Raw genomic sequence first — 21,400 nt, 5'->3', positions numbered from 1 at the left:
AACATTTTAAAATGTTTAATTTAGAATTGGAAAATGACATCTTTACATGACCAGACCCATCAGATGGACGACAGGCAACATAGGCATCTATGAATTACCACAGGCACACTATGGGCAGACTTGCACTAAACTCTATACAGACAAAAGCCACATGGAAATGATGTGGCCTTTAGTTTTCTTATCCGAACTCACTTGAACCACAAGCAGCCCATCGGATCCTTTGCTGACAAACCCCTCTTTTGGTCGTTAGATGAGATACATTATATGGTCGACTTTGATTTGCATTAAAAAAAGGAAAGAAAAAGATAACTCTGTTGTGGCTTCCAGGCTTGTCCTTAAATATCTAAGTCATATATTTACAGGGCTGTTCACCTTGCACTCATTTTACAGAACAAAACTTCACTGCAGGGAAGGATGGGTTATTTTTTTTTTTTTAAATTCAGTAAAAGGTTTATTTCAGTGATCCCTCGTCCAGGCCATCGAACAGAAGAACAAACTGGAGGGGAGGCGGGACTTGACTCGTGAGCAGAGGGTTAGCTAAATGTCAATCGTCTGTGAGGTCCTGCACAAAGAGGACTTCTGACCGGCTCAGACCGGCTTCCTTCAGAGTGGGGGGATTGGGCTGCTCTTCCGTCGGCAGGCAAGGCAGGACCCGGCGTGGGAAATTCGTTACTATTTGGAATTTCTCAGGGGTCTCTTTCAATGAAAACAGGAAGTCGTGTATTACCTAAAAAGGGGAAAAAAATACGGTTTAGCCCTTTTTAAATATTAGGTGGTATCACGTAATACAAAAAAGACTGAGCTTTTGATGAAAACATCAACTTCAAAAAGCGTCTCATGAGCCTGTTCTCCTTTTCTTCAACCACAGATGCTGTAGACGCTGATATCATACTATTATGGCTCTCAACACTGTATATATAAGCGATGCAAAAGAGCATCTGAAGGGTGTTTACCGTCAAAGACTGGCTGAAGAGGAATCTCCGTTCCACGCGAGTGTCGTTGGGCAATTTGAACACTATTTTGACACTGTCAGGGTCGTCCGAGGGCGGCTCAGGGGGAAGACACTCAGACTTGCGCTCCTTCTCTTCTTCCAGTGTCTGTCATTAGACAATCATTAGGAAGTCATTAAGTGAAATTTGTCAACTGACTAAACAGTCATCGTGAACAGTTATTCATGATGTGCAAAGAAAAAGACTGTGCACAGGCTTTTCTCTTTAGGTTAAAGACAAACGGAACTGTTCACAAGTTTTTGGAATTGCAACTTGATCCATGGACTAGGGCTGGGTAAAAGAAAAATAAATAAATCGATTCTCAATGAAAATCCAATATCGATCTTGCGGCGCACATGTGAAGTGATCATCTTGATCTTCCTCTTTACTACTAGTTACAGCATGAATAAATAAATATGAAATAACAATAGAAGGTATGTTGAAAGATACAGTACAACTTACCAAATCCATATCTCACATGTAAACAATCGGTCAATCAGTGTTTCAACCGCAGAAAGACATCAATAAAACAGCTAGTAAACAATATCATGTAATGTTACATTTACCTCAGAAAAGCCTCCAAATCAGTTACTTTTAACCTTTAATATTATAACAGTGAACCTGTAAGCCCCAATGAATCTATATCAAATTTAACTGAAATACAAATCAAATTGTGAAATTTGAATCAACACCCAGCCCTACCATGGACAGATTAGTTATTTTACCGTGATCAATTTAAGGCTGCTTTTTACGTCATTTGGGTCTGAACCGCGGTGCAATTACATCAAAGCAGCAGCTGTTTACCCCTGTTGCACGGTAAGAAAAACGCAGAAGGCAGCACAATGCATAGCGTTGCTTATCTCACTTTATATTTTGGTTTTTGAACCTTTGGTTTTGTTTTCAGCACATAATGGCACTTGCGTCTATCTGCTTCTAATGTACTGGAAATGCTCTAAAGAACATGGGAGTCCAGCAGAAATGTGATGTGTATATATTCTTTGCTTGCAGTGTGTCAGGAAAGTGAGTGAGAACACAGTTTTATTGAATCATACATCAATAGCGGTTCACTTCCGTGATTTAGTACGATTGCGACTGTAGTACCGTACCCCACAATCTTTTTTTATTCAGACATTGTATGTTTTTGCGAGCAGAGTTCACCCGAGCTCAGAAAAGACCGTTCACATCTCTGATGTCAATAGAACCTTGGTGCACACCTAGTGTGAAAACACCCTAAAGAAAGATTGAATTATTTGGTATATCCTATAATTTCTTAATTTAAACAATTGACAACAAATGTATTTCTAAAATAATTTATTTTTCTTTATATAATAGCAAATCACTCACTCTCAGTCTCCTCTCCTCGGCGAGGATGGTCTGGCGTGCCTTCTCCTCCTCTTGGCGTTTCTGCTCTTGTTCTTCTCTTTTCTTTCTGTCTTTTTCCTGGTCTGCACGGAGGGACGCCAGGTAAGCTTCATCCTGCTGTTGCCTCAGTACCTGCGTCTGATTCCTCTCCTCCCTGTAGTTACAAAACAGAAAATTCAGTGTGTGTGTGTGTGTGTGTGTGTGTGTGTGGGGGGTAATAATATCTGTTACAATTAAATATCCTGGTTGGTCATGTGTAGGTGCAAGACTTTAAATTCTTCAGAAAGCCAACTACGTAACCTTACCTCTCTAGTTGCTCTGACATGAGATATGTCTGGTTTGCCTCCATGATGAAGTTCAGCTGGTTGATAAGATCCTCAGGTTGGATCAGCCCCTCCAGTCTCCCAACAACTGTCATTTTGCGGTCCTTCAGCATGATCATAGCCAGGAAGGGATAGGTGTTCTCACGCAGGGCCTGAGAGACTGAACACACAACAAAGGAAACAAGCTCAAACCACATCTCGTGAGATAATAGGGGCTTTCGCACCGGGTAGTTCTAGGAACTAGCCACCAGAGTGGTTGCCCGTGAACTAATGGTTCCTCAGGAACATATTCCTGAGCCGCTTTCCGACCAAGTAGTTACAGGAACTTAGTTCTAGGAACTGTCCACTTCTAAACAGTTCTAAGAACTACTCTCCCCCAAACTTGGTTTTGCTGTTTGCGTTCGCACTGGCCAAGTGGCCATAGGAACTGGTAGGAGGGGTAAGGGAGTGACGCAAGCACAGTGACTTTTATTTTGACGGCGCGATGGACCTTTATTTTGGCGGCGCTGAGAACGCCAGAGCAAACAATGCTCGCATTCTCTGTGTTCATTAGTTAGCGATCTGTCTAACAGTACTGTTTAATATGTTATTAGATAGAACTGTTATAGAAAGTAGACAGTATATGAAAAAAAAAGGTTATTAGCCTATGCCGTGTGGTTGATGTCCAGTGTTGCTAGCTGGGCAGATAAACATAATCATGTTTGGCTTGGTCCCCTCAAAGTTGCGTTGGATTTTCTCTTCAGCATAAAGGTTTAGAGACCCATCTATCACTGTTTTCCATGTTTGTATAGTTAGTTTCTGGAGTAAATATATAGGCTATAATCTGTGTGTTTACATATAGCTGTTTTAAAAATGGCGGGTGCTGGTGTTCCGCATGCGTTCGGTCAATCAGCGTACACTAACGTCACGGGTAGTTCCTATAGTGCTGGTTTAGACCCTACTCTGAAGTAGGACCTAAATTAGTTCCTCCAAATGGAGTTCCTAGAACTAAAATCGTTCCTAGTTCCTGCGGTGCGAACACGCCGACATCCGGGTACTTTAGCCAATTGTTCTAGGAACTGTAAAAAGGTTCATCCGGTCAGAAAGCGGCTCTGGTTGCAAGTAGGAACTCTGAAGTGACATAAGCCGCGCTTGTTGTTGTGACTTATTTTAACGGCGCTGAGAACGCCAGAGCCTGAGCTAACACTGCTCGCATTTTCCGTGTTCATTCGTTTACGATCTGTCTAACAGTCCTGTCTAATAAGTTATTAGATAGAACTGTTATACATAGAAAGTAGACCGTTTATGAAAAGGTATTAGCATTTGCCTTGTGTTTGATGTCCAGTGTTGCTAGCTGAGCAGAAATACATAGGACCATCTATCACTGTTTTCCATTTTCGTAGAGTTAGTTTCTGGAATAAATATATAGGTTATAATCTGTGTTTACACAGCTTTGGTGTTTAGCGTGCGTTCGGCCAATCAGCATACACTAACGTCACAGATAGTTCCTATAGTGCTGGTTTAGACCCTACTCTGAAGCAGGAGCTAAATTAGTTCCTCCAAAATAACTAAAATCGTTAGTTCCTAGTTCCTGCGGTGCGAACACACCAAAATCTGGGAACTTCCGCCAATAGTTCTAGGAACTAAAAAGGTTCCTCAGGTGCGAAAGCCCCTTATGACACCATAACAATTTTCAGAAAAAGATTAATCAGAGACGTGGAAGTGAAGTTGGTTACCTCGGTAACCCTCCGGCTTGCTGGTGGAACATGCCCAAAACAGCATCCTTGTGTTAATGAAGGTCAGTACCTCTTCTGAACATAATGTGGCTCTGAGAGAGACAGACAGACAGACAAGGGCTCTAGTTATGAAATCAGAAGCTCACCAGATGTAACACATGAATGAACATCACAACTTTAAACCTACCGGCAGAACTCATCTGTGTCCTGGTGATCATCTCCATGAAGATACACTAACAAGTAGCGAAGTTCTCGCTTGGCATCATTCAGAGCCTAGAAGAAAAAAAAACAAAAGTTAATTTGATACACTTTTTGATTTACTTCATGAAAGTCATTTCAGTCTGCCTGATTAATGGGTCAATATTTGAAAAGTTAAATGGTCTTAATCTTGAAAGAATGTTAAGATAAATACATCAGTTATACATCACCATACCTGACTATATGTTCCCTGGTAGAAAACAGGATGCGATCTACCATATTTCTCCTCAAAACTATGAATAAAGGACATGACATCTCCAACAGGATCTGTGACACGACCCCTTGGATCTGGCCGAATGAATCTCAGGGCAAACCTGACAAATTTAGGAAAGGAAGAAACATCAGTGGAAAGACTAGTAGCATTAGTGTAATATAATACAGGTCTATGTGAACATTTCAAAGTTTAATTGCTTTAATACCTGAATACATCCAGAAGTGTATAATACGTAAACCTGAAGGGAAGCATTATCAAGTAGTAACTCCATCCTAATAAGCCCTGTAAAAATAGTAAACGTTTATATAAGCACTTGGTTTAATATTTATAGAGATCATGTTGCGATATCTTGTTTTGTCAAAATATTCATGTGTTAAAGGGTATTACCCTGAACTGTACGTCACACCAGGCCGAAACCAGCATATTACCACTTGACATTTTTATATTTACCACAGCTGTGCAAATGTATTTTTGGCATGTGTCATTTTTTAAAACACTGTTACAAAAGTAATGAGCACTGGGAAGAAAGGAAATACATAAAACATAAAAACGAAATAGACCATCTTACTCTGGGCTGTGGCCTTGAGACAATATAGCTATACACTCTGTGGTCTGTGGTGTTGACCTGTAACGGTCTGGCGGGTGGCGGGTTGAAGACACTCGGAACTCCTTCTTGCTCATTTAGTCTGTCTTGTACTGCAGCCTGAAACAAAGAGAGATTCACAATTATAACTATATGGTTCCTAATACAAAATGATAAACAAAACTAAAATGACAGGATCAATTCATCTGGTTTACCATCTCTCACCTCAATGTTCCAATTGTGTTGTTCTAATGTGCGCCGACATTGGTCCATGGACTCCAAGCCTGTCAGGTCCTGAATAATATGTGCCATTTGCAAACAAAAGTCTTTAGGTTAAAAAAAAAAATAGCTGGAATGTATTGTCACAATAAATTAGAAAATAAATATCCAGTTGCCTGGCATGTTTATAAAAATGTGTGCCAAATGTTCTGCTACTATTCAAGGGCGTATTTCTTTTATATTACTCGAACTCAGTAGTAACGTTAGTTGTGGAAGAAGTAACGGAAACTTCTCCAATGATGGTAACTTGCAACCAGTTTAAAAAGAGACAAATAAAATCTTCCTCAAATTCAGCAGGTTAAAAGTTTAAGTAATGCCAGACTGGGAGCAGATTAGGACTGCGTCTTGAAACCTAGCGAGCTGTCTGTTATCTAGATAGCATTTTTGATATTTAACGTTACGCACCCGTACGACTAACTTAGCGGTTCTCCCTCTGTTTATTTATAAATAAAAATAAAAACACTGCAGCTAAATTAGACAAGATTTTGGCCATTTAGCTTGATGACTTTACTTTGATCAAATCTACTGTCTAGGTAAGTTACGCAGCTCTCTAGGTTTTGATACACAATAAATGACTCGCTGCCTTACTGACAGCTGCCATTTCAACTAAAACAAAAGACACTTGTAAACACGAGAAAATCTTTATGTGGACACAAATAAAAAGGTTATTATTCAGATTAATTCTGTATTTATTAGGTGCACTGAAGCTGGTCTCGGTTGAGTAAAAACTAACGATCTTAATGGGAGTTAGCTCGCTGACTGGTCATTTATACTTAAAGCGGCTGAGCTAGATACCACGAACACTATTTTTCTGATGCTTTAGCGTATAAAATATTCAATCAATATGTGTTAACAAGACAAAGTAATTGGTACCTGAAACTGGAGGAGTTTTTCAGTTTGAGCCTGAGATAATTCCTGTTCTTCTGGCGCCGCCATCTTACCTCGCCGAGCCCTAATAAAACGTGATGACGTATAAAGCGTGCTGCTGACATGACGAATACGTTAAACGTTGCACAAACAACTCTTTCTTTTTTGCGCCACCTGCTGCGCAGGAGTCGTGTGGCGCATGTTTTGTTTTATTGTTTTCACCAAGAATAATGCACAATAAACAGTGTTCTTTATTTTTATTTAAGTGCAGCTAGTAATCATAATTCATCTATTTAAAATAGATAATAATAATTCTTACATTCATTTTTAAACCAAGTTAAAGAGGGTTTACTGTTATTCCACTTGCTTTTATGTATGATATTTACCCATAGTAATAATAATAACATCAGTGTCATCTTTTTTGAGAGACCATAAACCAAAACCTTAAATAATTTAAGTGAAGGAATTTCAGTTGGCCTACCAATATTTAGCCAGCTGTAAAGATCCTGCCAGAACTGCAATGTGACCGGGCAAAAAATAATAATAATAATACAATTTTTTTTTTTTAATTATTGCAGGCTCTTCTAAGCAGAATCCACAAAATTCTACTTCAAAACGGAATCTTTTCCATAGAATGTCAGCACCAGGATAACAATCATTGATGATTTTAAACTGAATGTCCTTCGTTTAATTGGCCATTTAAGACAATAACAGTATTTGTTTCTAAACGTTTCATTATCAAAAAATGTACTTTTTTCTGGTGTGTTGAAATCGTAGAATAATTTGCTTTCCCAATACTTTGTTATTGCACTTCTTATCGCACAACTCGGGCAATTTAACAAACAGTAACACATTTGGATATAAGAGCGTTTTGTATTAGTTGTTTTAACGAATTACTATATTAACATAATTAAGGAATATTATATTGCACATTTTTTGAAAAACATGTGTCATGTGATACACAGCTGGCGGAAACGCCGTGTTTATTCCACTTCCTGTCTAATCATGGCAACTGCAACGACCCCGGTTGGCCAAGATCAGCCGAATAAAACAGCTTCTCCACCGGTCGTGTTTGATTTGTCTCAGCCTCCGGTCATTGAGGGATTCACCCCGCTGTCCAGGGCGAGGGAAGAGAACTTTAAAGACAAATTCATCAGGAAGACGAAAGAGAATCCGTTCGTTCCTATAGGTGAGTTACATAAAGCAGTGACTTACACAAGCAGCACAACATACATAATATGATACAACCACCATAGAGCTTCATATGATCTTGTTTACCAACAGTTAAACGCCGTTAAACATAAAATGCAGAGAGTTTTGAATGGGTTTAATGTATACATGCAATGCCACAGCATGGGAACGTCTCATGTCATGCATTCAAGGTGATCTTTGGCATCATATGGCATATTCTGAATCACACTACAGGGGTTCTACCATACAGCTGACATTTCACGTTTGCACTCATAGTTTGACTTTCATCTCCCCGTCAAAGTAACACCAGCAATTTAGTTCCCTCTTCTGTGTTATGGAAGTGCTGCTGTGCAAATTCTTTGCAGTGTCAAAGCCAGAATAAAAGGATAACCAGGATAAAATACAATAAACAAAAACAGGGGCATTGTTGGCTTTGTTGGTGTTGAAGCTTGGTCAAGGCTGAATGTTTGAGACCACAATAAAATAGAATGTTTTCTGTATCTTTCTGTTACTTGTAATTTCTGAGAAGTTTGTTAATAATAATAATAATAATAATAATAACAACAATGCATTTCTTATATATTTAGTTATTATTATATAAAAAAAAAAAATTGTTGGCTACCTTGTAGATAGCCTACCAAATTAAATAAGTTTTCTAGTATTAACAATGACTGTTGCAACATTAGGGGGTTGTGAAGATTTTTTTAATGTTTCTGAAAAAAGTATTTTATGTGCACCAAGACAGCATTTATTTGATAAAACATATAGTTTTAATTTATGTAATATTATTACATATTTTTTACATTTAAAATAACTTTTGGCTATATTAATATATTTTACAATGTAATTTATTCCTTTAGAAATCATTTATAGGATCATTCCGTCAAATCAACCAAATTTCAGAAACTTCCCCAGCTCAAATGTTTTATTTTGTTCATATTTTTTTCTATAGAAAGACAAACATAAATAGTGATAAAAGACAAAATATTAAATGTCTTAGATGCATATTCACTCTGCAATCCACTATTTTGTAGAGAGGGGTCAAAATGATAGCCTGACTACGTCAGTCTTCTTACTTCCACTCAATTTCATTTCGCTTCTGTACTCAGTCTGAGACAGCGTAATAGCTTTCCGTTTTCCTCCGGCCTGAAAACAGCCGGCCAATCAACGAACAGAGGGCGGGCTGAGAGCCGTGACGTAGACACTGATTGTACCGTGGATGCTTAGATTTACTTCACATAATCTGCAAAAGTCGTTCACAGCCATGTTCACTCCGGTATTTCGCTCGATGATTTTGTTTTCGCATCATACTACATGTTTTTACAGTGGAAGTTAGATGCGGCTGAGCATGCGCATAACACACGCCATAACCAAACGTTATGTGATTGGCTTACGGGAACCAATTATTTTAAACTTCAGACAAGCGCCTCCCCGCGAGAAAGAAAACGCTTTTCAATTATGCCATGCCAGACTCTGTCTACGAAGCAAAGCGAAGTAGCAGAGTTTGGTATTACCAGGCTATCAAAATGACAATTTTCACCTAAGATTTGAAGCCAATTTACAGGGGTGTAAAAATGACTTTAGAAAGATGACAGCACCATTATTTTATTTTTACACAGAGATTGGTTGGTCTATTAGTAAAATATGTTGACTTTAGCAATCTTTGTTTCATTATATGCCAACGGTGACAGTTAAAAAAATGGCAAAAAGCACTTCTTGTGTTTTTTTTTTTTTTTTTGCTACATGTTTGCATGCCTGTAACTCAAGAAGTATTAAATATATCTGAATATCCTTTTAGATTCTGGTTCTTAACAAACTTTTCTTTTGGTATCTTCATTTTAAAGCCCCTGGATGGTTCAGTCCCTGAGATATGGACATGTTAATGTGGCTCCATGAGTAAATTGTAAACATTTTCAGTGGGCAAAAGCCAAATGTGGGTCACTTTGCATACATCTTTTTTCTTTTAAAGAGGAATATCTGAAGAACAAATAATGTTGAAACTAGAAATGTGTATCGTATTTTTCTATCAACACAATTGCATAGAACATACCTGTCTGTGAGAGCCAACGTTGTCATGCCTGTAACTCTAAAAGTAAAATATATCTTAAAATCCTTATAGATTCTCATTCTTAATAAACTTTCCTTTTGAAATCTTCATTTTCAAGGTCCTATAAAGTTCAGTCCCATGGATATGTGGATCTCAAAGCAGCTCCATGTTCAAAACAAAATGTGGTTCACTTAGCACACAGCTGATACTTATTGCATTAAAAGAGGAATGTCAGAAGAATAAACTAGAAATTTAAACTCCCTCTATCAAAAGAATTGCATTAAACATAACTCTCTGAGTACCAAAAATCCACTGAAAATGGTTGAGGCACATTAACTATATTTGAATCAGTTTTAGGGATATTTGGAAGATGGGATTTTGTTCATTTTAATAGCTTCTGAAGCTACCAAGAGTTCAAATACGCAGTATCGTAACTGGTTACCGCATTGGCATCCCAATATCTCTGTGATTGAACCATATAGGGTTTTAAAAATTAAGATTCCAAAAGAAAAGTTTCATAAGAACAAGAATCGACATTTCAAGAAATGACATTAAAATATCTTTAATACTTGAATTAAAGTATTAGTAAACTTATATAGTATAGAAATGATCTTAGTATAGAAATAAAGACATGTAAACTTCACAAACTGTTTTGTTTTTGGGACTCAGAGAGATGTATTGTATTCAATTGTTTTGATAAATGGAAACATTTCTATTTTCAGTGTTATTTGTTCTTTAGGCATTCTTTTGTGTATACACAATAATCATCAGCTGTTTAAAAAGTTACCTACATTTGGTTCTTGACCATTGAAAATGGTTCAAATTCAACAATTTGAGCATGGAACTGCTTTGAGATCCCCATATCTATGGGACTGAACTTTATAGGACTTTAAAAATTAAGATTCCGAAAGAAAAGTTAATTAAGAATGAGAATCTAGGAGGATATTAAGATATCTTGAATACTTTTAGACAACTTTAGAAAAAGCATATTTATGGCACTCAGACAGGTATGTTCTATCTATGCAATTGAGTTGATACATTTTTTAAAAATATATTTCTAGTTTTTACATTATTGTTCTTATGTTCCTCTTTAAAAAAAAAAAAAAAAAAAAAAAACCTATCAGCTGTATTCAAAGTGACCCACATTTGGTTTTTGACCACTGCAAATGTGTACAATTTATTTACCAATTTACTCATGGAGTAGGGCTGCACGATTAATCGCAATAAAACCGCACGCGATTTGGCAAAGGCTGCGATTATCTTTTGCGCAGCTTGTCAGTGGAGTGCGGCTGATCGGTAGTAAATACTACCCCATTTGAACGCCAGAGGGCGCTCTCACGCAAACACGCTAAATATGCCCCGCCGCAGAAGTACAATAACAGCGCATCATTCCAGGAAATCCCTATCGCTGTATCTGAATAAACAGAAGATTGAAACGCTTTGATTAAACATGACTTACAAATACATGACTTACAAATACATGACACATCATCTCACAGAAGGATGCTCAACTGTCGTTATGAAGTGAGTTTGGAGTAAAGACGAGGTTCATAAATGATTATTGTGTTTGGAAAGATGTTTGACGCGTGTTGCTTTTTCAAATGCACGTTATAAGTGACTCAAACTCACAGTGCTTTCAGATGGAGAAGCGTTTACAGAGCCGTACATCAATGACAAACTGCGCATAAAAAATAATCGCAGCCTTTGCGATTTCAAAATCGCGATAAGCCATCTCGATTTAAGTGCGATTACATGTAAAGTGCGATTAATCGTGATTCGTGCAGCCCTATCATGGAGCCACATTAACATGTCCATATCTCAGGGATTGAACCATCGAGGGGCTTTAAAATGAAGATACCAAAAGAAAAGTTTAAGAACCAGATTCTAAAGGATATTCAGATATCTTTATTACTTCTTAGCCCCTTTCAAGCCCCTTTCACACAGCGCATTGAACCCGGGAAATTGCCGGCAAATTGCCGGAACGCCTTCTATGTGAACGCAAACACGACCCGGGTTTAAAGCCGGGATCGATGCCGGGTTGGGGACCTAGTAACATTGCCGTGTTCAGTCCCGGGACGCGCACTGTGTGAACAAAAGCCGTAATAATGCCGTGTCGTAGTGATGACGCTGAAGCCGGGATCGTTCGCCAGCTGTGAAACGGTACGAAATGCGCAATTTTATGATCGAATCAGAGAAATAAATGCAAAATAAAAGCGTGGTTTCTCGAGAGAGAAATCGCAGCTCATAAGCAAACTGAAGACGCTGCTGAGACATTACAAGTCACATCGATGTCACGTGTCTTTCCGGGACATACACGGGTTGTGTGTGAACGCGCTCTCTGATTCCGGCAAATCACTGGCAGTGTGAATGAACCAAAATCAAACGAACCCGAGTCAAATCCTAGCCCCTTCTTCTTGAGTTACAGGCGTGCAAAAAAACACAAGTGCTTTTTGCCTTTTTTGAACTGTCACCGTTGGCATATAATGAAACAAAGATTGCTAAAGTCAACATATTTTACTAATAGACCAACCAATCTCTGTGTAAAAATAAAATAATGATGCTGTCATCTTTCTAAAGTCATTTTTGCAACCCTGTAAATTGGCTCCAAATCAAAAATTGTCATTTGGACCCCTCTCTACAAAATAGTGGATTACACAGTAAATATACACCTGTGTGACATTTAATATTTGGCTTTCATCACTATTTATGTTTGTTTTTTTACTGAAAAAATATGAACAGAATAAAAAAAAATCAGCGGGGACCTCTGGTTGAGTTGACAGACAGGGAATGACCCTATAATATGCTGATTTGGGGCTTGAGAAATATTTCATATTATCAACATCAGTGTGGAAAACAGTTTGCTGCTTTATGTTTCTGTGGAAGCTTTGATCATTTTCAATGGGACCCCAAATTGTACCGTATATAGTACTTTTGGCTGGGAGTAAGTGATCCTTGAAATCTTGAAATCACATTATTTTCTTTGTATCCGTTGATCTCTGGCTGAGTGAAGTTGTAAACATCAACGAGAATCCCAGGGCATGGTAGATTTTCCACTAAACACACCCTTCTCTCCAGCTGTGGGGTTTGAATGTGACCTACGCAGCTGTCCAGCTGGGGCTTACTCAAAATACAAGCTAAAGAAAACAGAAATGGATGATAGAATAAAAAAAAAAAACTTTAAGATCAAACCATTTGGCATTAAATGTGTATTGCATGGTAATGATTCTTATTTTATGTTATATACAATCAAATGGAATAGCTTCAATTTTTCTGTGGTCTTCCTCCTCAGGTTGTTTGGGAACAGCCGGAGCATTGATCTATGGCCTCAGCGCCTTCAGACGGGGCAAGACCCGACAGTCCCAGCTGCTAATGAGAGCCCGTATCTTCGCCCAAGGCTTCACGGTCGTTGCTATTATAGTGGGTGTGGCTGTGACAGCATTGAAACCCAAGCCGTGAAGAGAAGACAGAGACCCTGTTTGACCACATTGACAAGCGCCTTATATGGTCGATGGGTGAAATGTGATATGAATGTGGAGTGAACTGAACATTAAATGCCAATTGTTAGCATTTTTATTTTCTTTAACCCTTCAGACCTTAAGTTTTCCCACTGAGCAAAAACAAAATAAGCCCAGTGTAAGATCTCATATTATAGATCGACAGGTGACGCTATTTATAGAAGTGTATCAAACTGCCACACTCATTTAATACCCAGTATTTAATTTAAAGAGTGTCACAGTAGCCACTGTTTTGTGGGTAAAGTATCTGGTTGACAGGCATAGTACCTGTTTTTCCATGTTGATGACCCTTTCTTGAAACATTACATTGCTTCTTACCTCAGTTTTCTATTATGTATATGTATGCAGACTAGTCAAGCTGCAGAGTAATGTAATCAAAGATAATGGGGATTCTTGATATTATCTAAACTCTCCACGTGTAATAAATGCAAGTCTTATTTGTTTAGAAAAGTTACAATGAACGTCTGAATTCAGAAGTTTTTTTATTGAATTAATTTTATTTATGTATTGAACGTGTTATTGAATACACAATTATTGCATGGTCTGCATTGATGCACACACATTTATTTGGAGTCAGGGTGAGGGCTAAGAGATCTAGAAAAGGGAGAAAAAAGAAATTTAACCAATTTTAAATTACAAATTAATATCATTACTAGATTGCTTCACTTAGTCAAAAAAACATACAGATCGTTTTCTTTGGCTATTAACCTTTGTTAGTTGTAATATGCAAATACATTTCCAACCAAAATTCAGTTTTCAATGGAAACAAGGCCTCCTAACTTGTACAAACAAACTGTAGCATTTATACACCTGCCATTAAGTAACAAGCAGGATAACAAAGTCAACATCTGGACTGTAAAAAGCAGTATTATTTCACTTCCAGCATTTTTTGTAAAAGAACAACTATCTTCATTATTTCACTGTGCTACGCTTTATTTCTAGCGCTTTTGGACACTCGACTGATGAAGGCCTACAGATAGTAAGTCTCACAGTGAGAAAAGGTTTAGGCACAGGATTCATTGCTGCAGAATGAGAATCAGGAACTGTACACTTGACAAAGTCAATGCTTTAAACTCGGTATTATTAGTCCCATATGTATGTAGTAACAGTGGAAAATATTAAGCACTATATGAGCACAGTGCAATGAAGGATTGCTGTGCAGTAACTCTTCTTCATTTGTAAAAATATTCTGTTAATTTAAGTAATTAAGAAGCTGTTATGAGCAACATGCATGGGAAATTAAAAACTGCTCATAACTAATAATTATTTGAATATTGAAAAGTGGTAATGTGAAAATAATAATGGGTCAATAACCTTAGCAAGCTCAGAAATATAACGTCCCTCTTGGCAGTGAACAGAAATACAAAAAAGCAGATGATGCCAAACCCAGATACTGATTACACCACAGCATTCAACTTATGAAGACAGATAAATGACAAAAAAAAAAAAAAAAAACCTACATAGGGTGAGAGATGGTAACTAAACTGTATCCAAGTATAGAATGTAAACAAATACTTCTATTTCCATTGTAACAAGGCAACAAAGACACTTTTGGTTCCAGTGAATTAATGCTGTCTAATGGTTTGTAGGCACTGCAAATGTCACAACAATCACAAAGTAACTTGTAAGATGCACCAAAAAAAACTTTTGGCATTCAGATAGAACTGCTGCCTTTCATGGACATTGGGATTAAGGGAAAAACCATGAATTCGTTTGACCTGTTTACAAATGTTCGTGGCACACTTGACTTTTTTTTTTTTTAACTTACGGAATAGCTGAAATCTTCTGCCATTGCAAACCACCAGGGTACATAAATAGGAAGTTTAAATACAGTAAAGTGTACACATTCAATGACCCCGTTAAAACATAAAAACTTAAATCTGTTTTAGTGTTCAGCCTCACTAAAATAGAGTGCAAGAGGGAACAAGAAAAGAAAGCCTAGGAAATACAAGAGGGAGTTGTTAGCGAACCAGAGGCGTCTGTTTTAGAGAAATAAGAACGGAGCGCATCCGAGACACGTCTTTAGTCATACGGCTGGTCTTGGGGTTGAAGTCGCATAGACGGGCCACTTTCTCCCATTCTGTTCCAGGACTGTCATCATCACACTCCTTGAGGAAGGCCTCCTCTGATGCTCTAAAAGAACAGACAGGAGAGAATCATGAGCACCAGAGGTCATGTCATGCCTCGACATCAACCCCCAGTTTCAAAGACAAGGCTTAAGCCTAGTCCCAGACTAAAATACATATTTGAAATCTGAAAGCAACTTGTACTGACTTATCTTAAAATATGTCAGTGCCATTGTTTTGTCTCAAGGTGCACACTAGTAATGTTTTCTTCTAAGGCACTTTTATAAAAGCCACATAAACGCCCTAATTGAACTATGGCCTAAGCCCTGTCTGTGAAACCGAGGCCAAAAGAAATGAGAGATCGACCAACATTATTTTCTATGTCCGATCTCCGATAGTAATTATTTTCTGTCCTAACCATTGTCTGAACCATGACATTTTTTTTTACAGTCTATGGAATGTGAAAGTTACACAATGTGACAATCACAGCCAATCAGAAGATATTTGTTATGAGTATATCCAGCTGTTTTGCCTAAACTTCTGTTTCTCAATTGAGAATGAAAGGGGAAACTTTTAAACCTATTAACAAAACTAGAAAAACATGAATATCTGTCAAATATTGGTTGAACAAATTAATCAGATCTCTAAATGAAACGAGAAGCAAAGCATGAATGTGATTATCATTCAAAAGTTTGGGGTAGGTAAGATTTTGTTTTTGAAAGTTTTGAAAGAAATGATAGAAATTGTATTCAGCAAGGACACACTAAATTGATCAAAAGTGACAGTAGAGACATTTATAATGGGACAAAAGATTTCTATTTCAAATAAATGCTTTAAAAAAAAAAAAAAAAAGGACTATTTATCAAAAAATCCAGAAAGAAATGCATCACAGGTTCCACAAAAATATTAAGCAGCACAACTGTTTTCAACATTGATAATATTAATAAATGTTTTTGAGCACTAAATCAGAATATTAGAATGATTTCTGAAAGATAATTGTGAGTGAGGACTGGAGTAATTATGCTGAAAATTCAGCTTTGCCATCACAGGAATAAATTACATTTTAAAATATATTCAAATAAAAAACAGTTATTTAAATGTGTAATAATAATTTCAGGGTTTTTTTCTGTATTTTGGTGAGCAGAAGAGACTTCTTTCAAAAACATTACAAATCCTCAATGACCCCAAACTTTTGAACGGTAGTGTCGTATCTTTGTTTATGTGATGCAAGCAAGGAACTGTGCATTTATGTTATTTCACTGATTTGCATTAAACATACACAAAACCTATGGCATCAGAGTTGGGCTGTTTGTAGAAAGCCTTATCAGCGATCCTAGTGCACAAACAGGCAGGAAAGCAAAAGAGGAAATGAAAACAAGATAAAGGAAAAGAAGAGAAAAATAGGGAGAGAGGGATACATAAGAAGAACATCAACAGAAGTGTTAAAGTGCATCAAATCCTTTTTCATGATACTAAGAAGACTGAAGATAAAAGTTAATATTAATCAAAAGCATATGTGGTGCGGTTTGCTGTTCATTAACAAAGAAAATGTTTCATCATCCCCTCAGTACAAATGTCTACATTTTCTTAAAGCTTCGGAATATTCCTTTAATGATTATTTTAATTGACGTGCTTTTGTTTTTCTCTCGTGAATGAAAAGGATGGTACGGCAAATAAAAAATGATAACTGTTAATAATATGGCATATGATTGCTGCTGTACTGCTGAGTTTAGCTCCAACCCTGCTTACATTTTTTTTTTAAACAACTTAGGCTGTCATACAGTATGTAATATCATACAGGTATAAATCCCTTTTTAATTGATTATTAAATTGTTCAAATATGGTTTACACATGTTAGTTTTTCATCTTACTACTAGAGCTGTCAGTTTGCTAATTTCAAGTAATTATTAAACAGCAAGCACAAACTATGTAACAGCGGCAGCCCTTCCGGCGCACTCAGTGTCTGAATTCACACCCTCTCAAGTGAACTATATTAGTGGAGTAATGTATGGAATATTGAATGAGGGTATAGGGGTCGATTTCAGACACAGCCTTAGTAATCCTGAAGACACTGATTAGCTTGTTCAGGTGTGTTTGATTAGGGCTGGAGCTAAACTCTGCAGGACAGAGGCACTCAAGGGCCGACGTTGCCCATCCCTGGCATGAGTCAAAGTTCATGTCATTTCTAGCAATAATAAAAAGCATGCAGACACCTTTATGAACAGTCTTCTCTGTACACATGACAAAACTACAGTAAAACAAAGGGAATCAGATACCATGCAAAAGTCTGTTAAGAGGTGTGAGAGGTTGCTGACATTAAAAGCCAGCAGTAAGACTCACAATTAATTACGTTTACTTTTGAGTATGAGTAAAATGGAAGCTCCTCTAAAACATATAATTCATATAAAAAATTCTCAGAAAACAAATGTCTTTAAATCAAGTAAAATAATACTGACAATAAAACTCAGTTCTAGCAATCATTTTATAAGACATTCTTCATTTCAAGTGTTTTCTTGTATGGACTGGTGGTTCACAACTGTGCATCCTAATTTTCACTAACAAAACCATATAGTTCGATAAAGCATGTTAGGGTGAAATACTTGTTGTTGGCTTTATTTTTCTCCATCTGTTCATTCTGGTGTACATGCCAGTCCTCCAGTTCTTTCCGGGCCTTGTCCCTCCACACAGCCTCGGCTGCTTTAGAGGCGGAATCTGCACGTCGGAAACCAGAGAAAGTTCATATACAAAGCTGCTTATTTCATTTGTCTTTGTTTGCAAGATAATAATACGTTTGGCTGCCTGTTTATGTTTTTAAAATACAAATTCCCTGAAAAATGAATCTGCTGCTTAAATAAAAGCATTTATTTATCAAGTTTCTAACTATGTTTTGCTGGCCAGTATTACAAACTGGGGGGATCAGGGATGAAGTGTTTAGTATTCAGCTGGTCATATGATATAAACATGCTGGCTACCGTAAGAATAGACCAGTCTTATGTGGAATAAACTGGAATAAACATATTTGTCAAAAGTACTATTAACTAACTGATTTTAAGGCTTGCAAGGCCTGGTTTCACAGACAGGGCTTAGATTAAGCCAGGAGTAAGCCTTTAATTAGGACATTTAAGTAACGTGTCTTAGAAAAAAACATTACTGGTGTGCATCTTGAGGCAAAACAATGGTACTGACTTGTTTTAAGATATGTCAGTGCAAGTTGCTTTCAATTAAAACAGCTCAAACATGCATTTTAGTCTGGGACTAGGCTTAAGGCTTGTCTGTGAAACCGAGCATATATTAAATAAACTTAAACCAAGCTTAAGTTAAATTTCCTGCATCTAATATCATGACATGCCAAAGAATTGTCTTAATTGAACTTGGGCAGGCTATCCAGTTAGTAACACACACACACACACACACACACACACACACACACACACACACACACACACACACACACACACACACACACACACACACACACACACACACACACACACTCTTATTGACGGTTACTTCTAATTCTACAGGAAATAATTCAATACCTAATTCCTCCAGCCGAGACTTTTGTTCCTCCCTCCATTGGCGCAGACTTTCAGGTTCTTGTCTCTGAATGTCAACTTGAGCAATGGCTGAGTAGCCATCAGTTGTGCCGTTGGCGTCCTAATGTTACAAATGATGATGTAATGTTAACAACGTCTTTTCCTGGCACAACTGGCAACTGTGTTGTAATACATAATAACAAACAAGAACATTTAATGTGACAATATTAGTTGATTAACCACACTCACCTGAAACATATCTCCGTTTACAGCAGTAGCTGGTGCTCCTCCAAAATCACCTGCACTCAAATAGAAGAAACAACTTGTTTCAGCACTTGTTAGGCAACAGTTTCTACACTGTGTTGATTCATGGAAACATTACAGGCATCAGCGGAATGCAGCACACCTCGTTGGACTGTGAGTACATAAAATACCTCTCTCACAATTTCTGGATCTAGTCAGCATGGGCTGGTCTGTTCTCTTTTATTATACTCAATTGCTTTTACTAGTGTGCTTTTCTAGTGGTTTGCTTGCTTGTCTTACCCTGACAGGTACAGGTGTGACTTTAACTCCAGCATTAAAGCTGATGATGTGATGCTAGACTACTAAAAAACATTGACTAGAAAATCTGTGTTGGTGGTATTAGTTTTTAGTTCAGTTAAACAGTAAACCATTCAATTATATATCAGTCTTCATGGTTGTTGATGATGAAGTAGATTAGATTTAGAGCACCTGTGCTATATTTATGTATTGTAATGACAATTAATTCTAACAATCAACAAGTACAGTGTAATTATTTTGTAATCTTGGTTGTTTTTTGCTATAATTCATTTAATTAATTTGCAATACTTTACTAAAAAGTACTGCGACAGTACTATAGTACAGTGGCGGTATCCAGTGGTAATACCATGGTACTTCTATAGTACGGTATATAATGTAATATCATATGTTACATACAGTTAGTAACTACAAATACATGCAACTAAACCAAACCCTAATCCTAACCCTATAGTAAGTACATGTTGTTACTTAATATTACTCAGTACTTACATGTATAATAACAGTGTAACAAAGACACCTAAAATAAGGTGTAGCCTAACCATACTTTTTTGGACATGTACTATGGGATTCTTGAAAGTAAGTAACGTTACCTGTAAATACTAAGGTACACGAATTTCAGTACATTTAGTAAGGGATGGTCAAAAACCATGGTACGTTTTTGGTAAGTGATATGGTACTCTCATTTAGTACCATGGTATTGTATGGCACGGTACTTTTAAGAATACCACGATAGATGTCCAAAAACAGGGTACCACTAGTACTTATGTATACTGTAGTATATTTTTACATTAGTTTTTACAGTAAATAAATAAATAAACTTGAATATTCATTTGATTAAGCAAAAGCAAACAGGCCGGCGTGAAACACACACCTCCGATGAACGTGTACGTGTCCGCGGGCGGAGGTCCGTCGTCGTCCTCCAGCGCACCGAAGCCGAAACCGGCGCTGTCGTTCTCGATCACGGCGATCTCATTCTCCTGCTGGGCCAGAAACGCCGCGGCCGGGTCTTCTTCTGCGTGAACGCCGTTGTCGGAGGCGACAAACCCAAAGTCGTCAGCCATGTTTAACAAAGTAACACCGGTTTCCGTAAAGCTGCACTAAAACCCTCCAGCTGTTTTGTTCTTCGAGCGAGTTGGTAGTGTTTGAAAGGAACAATAAACGTGGTTGTTGAAGGTCAAACGAAGACAGATTTGTATATAAAAAGTAATTTTTTACTTTTTAATGGCAGCAGGTTGGCTATGAGTTGAATGACGCGCAGCTCTGGTTGTTGGGAGTGTTGTGAAAAAATGACAGGAACAATGTTGAACACACAGTTGATTGTGGTGTTGTGTCTCCATCTACTGGAGAGAGTACGTAATACAGGCTTCAACCCTACAGCAAGCCAGGTACTCATCATGATGATTTTGGTTATACAAATAATAATTTTTGTTTAGCAAATTTGGAAAACTTGACGAATTGCAATGCTGAGCTTTCAGGGTTTTTTAAGCAGCACATGTTTTGAGTTTTTGAGACTTTCTTGAAGACAATTTCCAGCAAGCTAGGTTGAAATTTGGATGTATTTATGCCGGAACAGTCCTATAAAGTTCTAAAGTTTCATGATCTTGAGATTTTCCTACACCTCAATGAAGTACCTGAAAACGTAGTAAAGTCAAGAACAGTATAGACTGACCTATGTTGAACATAGTTTTCTGTATTATACACAGGTAAAATACTTGAATAAACTATGAATTAGTATGGGTAAATAAAGTAATAAAATAAAATAAAGTAGAAAGATGAGCCCACGTTTACAAAACATCAAATCTGTATTCTACAAACAATCGAGAACCTGCCGGCGGGCAATAGACTCAATGAATTTACACAAACTTGAACACATCTTCACTTCAATATAGAACAT

General features: G+C 37.4%; 4 protein-coding genes across 6 annotated transcripts in view; 2 read left to right on the top strand and 2 right to left on the bottom strand.

The window, feature by feature from the left end:
• faf2 (Fas associated factor family member 2) lies at positions 1 to 6,773 on the bottom strand. Its single transcript, XM_084429866.1, has 11 exons — positions 6,597 to 6,773; positions 5,670 to 5,738; positions 5,430 to 5,564; positions 5,067 to 5,143; positions 4,823 to 4,961; positions 4,577 to 4,662; positions 4,390 to 4,481; positions 2,657 to 2,834; positions 2,334 to 2,505; positions 954 to 1,097; positions 1 to 727 (listed from the first exon to the last, which is right to left on the bottom strand). Exons 1-11 carry the CDS (start codon positions 6,657 to 6,659, stop codon positions 545 to 547), a joined length of 1,338 nt encoding a protein of 445 aa, XP_084285992.1. The 5' UTR covers positions 6,660 to 6,773; the 3' UTR covers positions 1 to 544.
• A 761-nt stretch (positions 6,774 to 7,534) lies between these two features.
• On the top strand, positions 7,535 to 14,776 carry higd2a (HIG1 hypoxia inducible domain family, member 2A). The gene is made up of 2 exons (XM_084431237.1): positions 7,535 to 7,779; positions 13,118 to 14,776. The coding sequence occupies exons 1-2, from the start codon at positions 7,536 to 7,538 to the stop codon at positions 13,282 to 13,284; spliced, it is 411 nt and encodes a 136-aa protein (XP_084287363.1). The 5' UTR covers position 7,535; the 3' UTR covers positions 13,285 to 14,776.
• Positions 13,821 to 20,827, bottom strand: cltb (clathrin, light chain B). Of its 2 annotated transcripts, XM_084431235.1 has the most exons (6): positions 20,378 to 20,813; positions 19,195 to 19,244; positions 18,949 to 19,066; positions 18,010 to 18,121; positions 16,689 to 16,742; positions 13,821 to 15,476 (listed from the first exon to the last, which is right to left on the bottom strand). In XM_084431235.1, exons 1-6 carry the CDS (start codon positions 20,565 to 20,567, stop codon positions 15,305 to 15,307), a joined length of 696 nt encoding a protein of 231 aa, XP_084287361.1. In that variant the 5' UTR covers positions 20,568 to 20,813; the 3' UTR covers positions 13,821 to 15,304. The 2 variants fall into 2 exon arrangements, with proteins under 2 accessions (XP_084287361.1, XP_084287360.1); XM_084431234.1 differs by lacking the exon at positions 16,689 to 16,742 and having other exon boundaries at positions 20,378 to 20,827.
• The window catches only part of pdlim7 (PDZ and LIM domain 7), a 45,817-nt gene continuing 43,645 nt past the window's right edge, over positions 19,229 to 21,400 (top strand). Inside the window, exon 1 of one of the 2 annotated variants that reach the window (XM_084431229.1) lies at positions 19,229 to 19,362. In XM_084431229.1, coding sequence (XP_084287355.1) covers positions 19,315 to 19,362 — 48 coding nt within the window. In that variant the 5' untranslated portion in view covers positions 19,229 to 19,314. Of the gene's footprint in view, positions 19,363 to 19,394; positions 19,417 to 21,400 lie in introns of those variants that run through there. The other variant, XM_084431231.1, reaches the window with a different exon arrangement.

The sequence above is a fragment of the Rutilus rutilus genome (genome assembly GCF_951802725.1).
Source record: "Rutilus rutilus genome assembly, chromosome: 14".
Taxonomy (NCBI): domain Eukaryota; kingdom Metazoa; phylum Chordata; class Actinopteri; order Cypriniformes; family Leuciscidae; genus Rutilus; species Rutilus rutilus.
This window is presented reverse-complemented; position numbering and strand designations above follow the sequence as displayed.

What these genes read in the sequence shown, in the direction of transcription:
- higd2a (XM_084431237.1), top strand. Translation starts at nt 7,536, where the DNA reads ATGTGTCATGTGATACACAGCTGGCGGAAACGCCGTGTTTATTCCACT. An exon ending in GAATCCGTTCGTTCCTATAG is followed by an intron (nt 7,780 to 13,117) that starts GTGAGTTACATA and finishes CTTCCTCCTCAG; the next exon opens with GTTGTTTGGGAACAGCCGGA.
- cltb (XM_084431235.1), bottom strand. Translation starts at nt 20,567, where the DNA reads ATGGCTGACGACTTTGGGTTTGTCGCCTCCGACAACGGCGTTCACGCA. An exon ending in GTCTCGGCTGGAGGAATTAG is followed by an intron (nt 18,122 to 18,948) that starts GTATTGAATTAT and finishes TCCGACGTGCAG; the next exon opens with ATTCCGCCTCTAAAGCAGCC. An exon ending in TCTGATGCCATAGGTTTTGT is followed by an intron (nt 15,477 to 16,688) that starts GTATGTTTAATG and finishes CTGTTCTTTTAG; the next exon opens with AGCATCAGAGGAGGCCTTCC.
- faf2 (XM_084429866.1), bottom strand. Translation starts at nt 6,659, where the DNA reads ATGGCGGCGCCAGAAGAACAGGAATTATCTCAGGCTCAAACTGAAAAA. An exon ending in ACACTTCTGGATGTATTCAG is followed by an intron (nt 4,962 to 5,066) that starts GTATTAAAGCAA and finishes TAAATTTGTCAG; the next exon opens with GTTTGCCCTGAGATTCATTC. An exon ending in GACACAGATGAGTTCTGCCG is followed by an intron (nt 4,482 to 4,576) that starts GTAGGTTTAAAG and finishes TGTCTCTCTCAG; the next exon opens with AGCCACATTATGTTCAGAAG.